Genomic DNA, 1,353 nt, shown 5'->3' with positions numbered 1-1,353 from the left:
AAATCTGATGCCCTCTTCTGGAGTGTCTGAAGACAGCTACAGTGTACTTACATATAATAATAAATAAATAAATCTTTAAAAAAAAAAAAAAAAAAAAGAAATCTGTCAAGTGAGAGGCCAGCCTGGGAGACTGGAACTCTTTCTCAAGAAACAAAGAAAGAGGAGGGTAAGGAGGTGTGTACACCCTTAATCCAGGAGGCAAAAGCAGGCAGATCTCTGTGAGCTTGAGGCCAGCCTGGTCTACAGAGTGAGTTCCAGGCCAGCCTGGGCTGCATTTGGAGGGTGTCTTGGAGCTGGAATGGGAGGAGGCTATGCTAGGGAGAAGAGCTGGCTGCCTCGTGGGTGCAGCCCTGTGCTGAGAGGGAGGGAGTGTGTCAGCCTAGGAGGCTGGGAGCCTGCTGGGCCGCTTCTGTAGCGCTCTAGTGCCCGCACCGTGTCTGCTGGGACAGTGCCTGCCCAGTTCATGTGAAGCTCAAGGTCCAATCCTGAGTACTGCCCCTGTCCCCCAAAGCCACAGGATGTTCCGCAGACCGTAAGTGTGTGTAACTTAGAAGCAGGCGTTTGTGAAGACGCTCACCGTGTGGAGACATAAACACCAGGCCTCTTCCTTGTGTCTTGAAGTTCATTTTGGAGACTTTGTCCTCACTCAGCGACTTCTTGAGCTTGGGCTTTTTCAAAACATGAGGGAACCGTTACTCTGCAGCATCCTACACTAAAGCTAGTCCACGCTGTGAGCATGCAGGGGGTGGCTAACAGGGTTTCCTTTTTCACTTTCGTTGTGTTTAAAGTCAGTGTCTCAGGCTAGCCCCAAGCCTGCAGTTCTTCTGTCTTGGTGTGCAGGGTGCTGGGCTCACAGCTATGCACCAACATGCCCTGTATTGTCTTGGAAGTGTTTTGGTTTCATTTGTTTGCTCTCTCTGTATAGCCCAGGCTGGCCCCCAGCATAATACTATATAGCCCAGGCTGGAGTGAGGCTATTTTTACTTTTGTGTTGAACTAATTTAACTTTTATCATTTTGAGGCAGAGTCTCAATATGTAGCCCTGGCTGTCCTGGAAATCTCTATGTAGACCAGGATGGACCTGAACTCACAAAGATCCACCTTACTCTGCCTCCCAGGTGCTGGGATGGAAGGTGTGCATCACCACCACACCCTCTTCATCTTTTTCTTTTCTTTTTTTTTTTTTTTAAATTATATAGTATCTTATTTGGGCTTGTGGCTGTAGCCTAAGATGAAGTGCCTCAATCTGGCACGGGCCTACTTTTTGGCAGAGTTTTGAGATGGCACCGGGCATCACATGGTGAGGAACAAGGGGGCGAATCTGACTATTTTCTCCACTGAATAAAACACTGC

At 48.4% G+C, this 1,353-nt stretch overlaps 1 protein-coding gene across 2 annotated transcripts in view; it reads right to left on the bottom strand.

Annotated features, from left to right (window-relative positions):
* The window catches only part of Rsph10b (radial spoke head 10 homolog B), a 53,929-nt gene that overhangs the window by 5,250 nt on the left and 47,326 nt on the right, over positions 1–1,353 (bottom strand). For both annotated transcript variants that reach the window (XM_021163175.2, XM_021163176.2), the window contains one exon: positions 578–668. In XM_021163175.2, coding sequence (XP_021018834.1) covers positions 578–668 — 91 coding nt within the window. The remainder of the gene's footprint in view (positions 1–577; positions 669–1,353) is intronic.

This window comes from Mus caroli, chromosome 5, assembly GCF_900094665.2.
Source record: "Mus caroli chromosome 5, CAROLI_EIJ_v1.1, whole genome shotgun sequence".
In the NCBI taxonomy this organism is placed as follows: domain Eukaryota; kingdom Metazoa; phylum Chordata; class Mammalia; order Rodentia; family Muridae; genus Mus; species Mus caroli.
The sequence above is the reverse complement of the archived record's forward strand: the minus strand, read 5'-3'. Positions and strand labels throughout refer to the sequence as shown.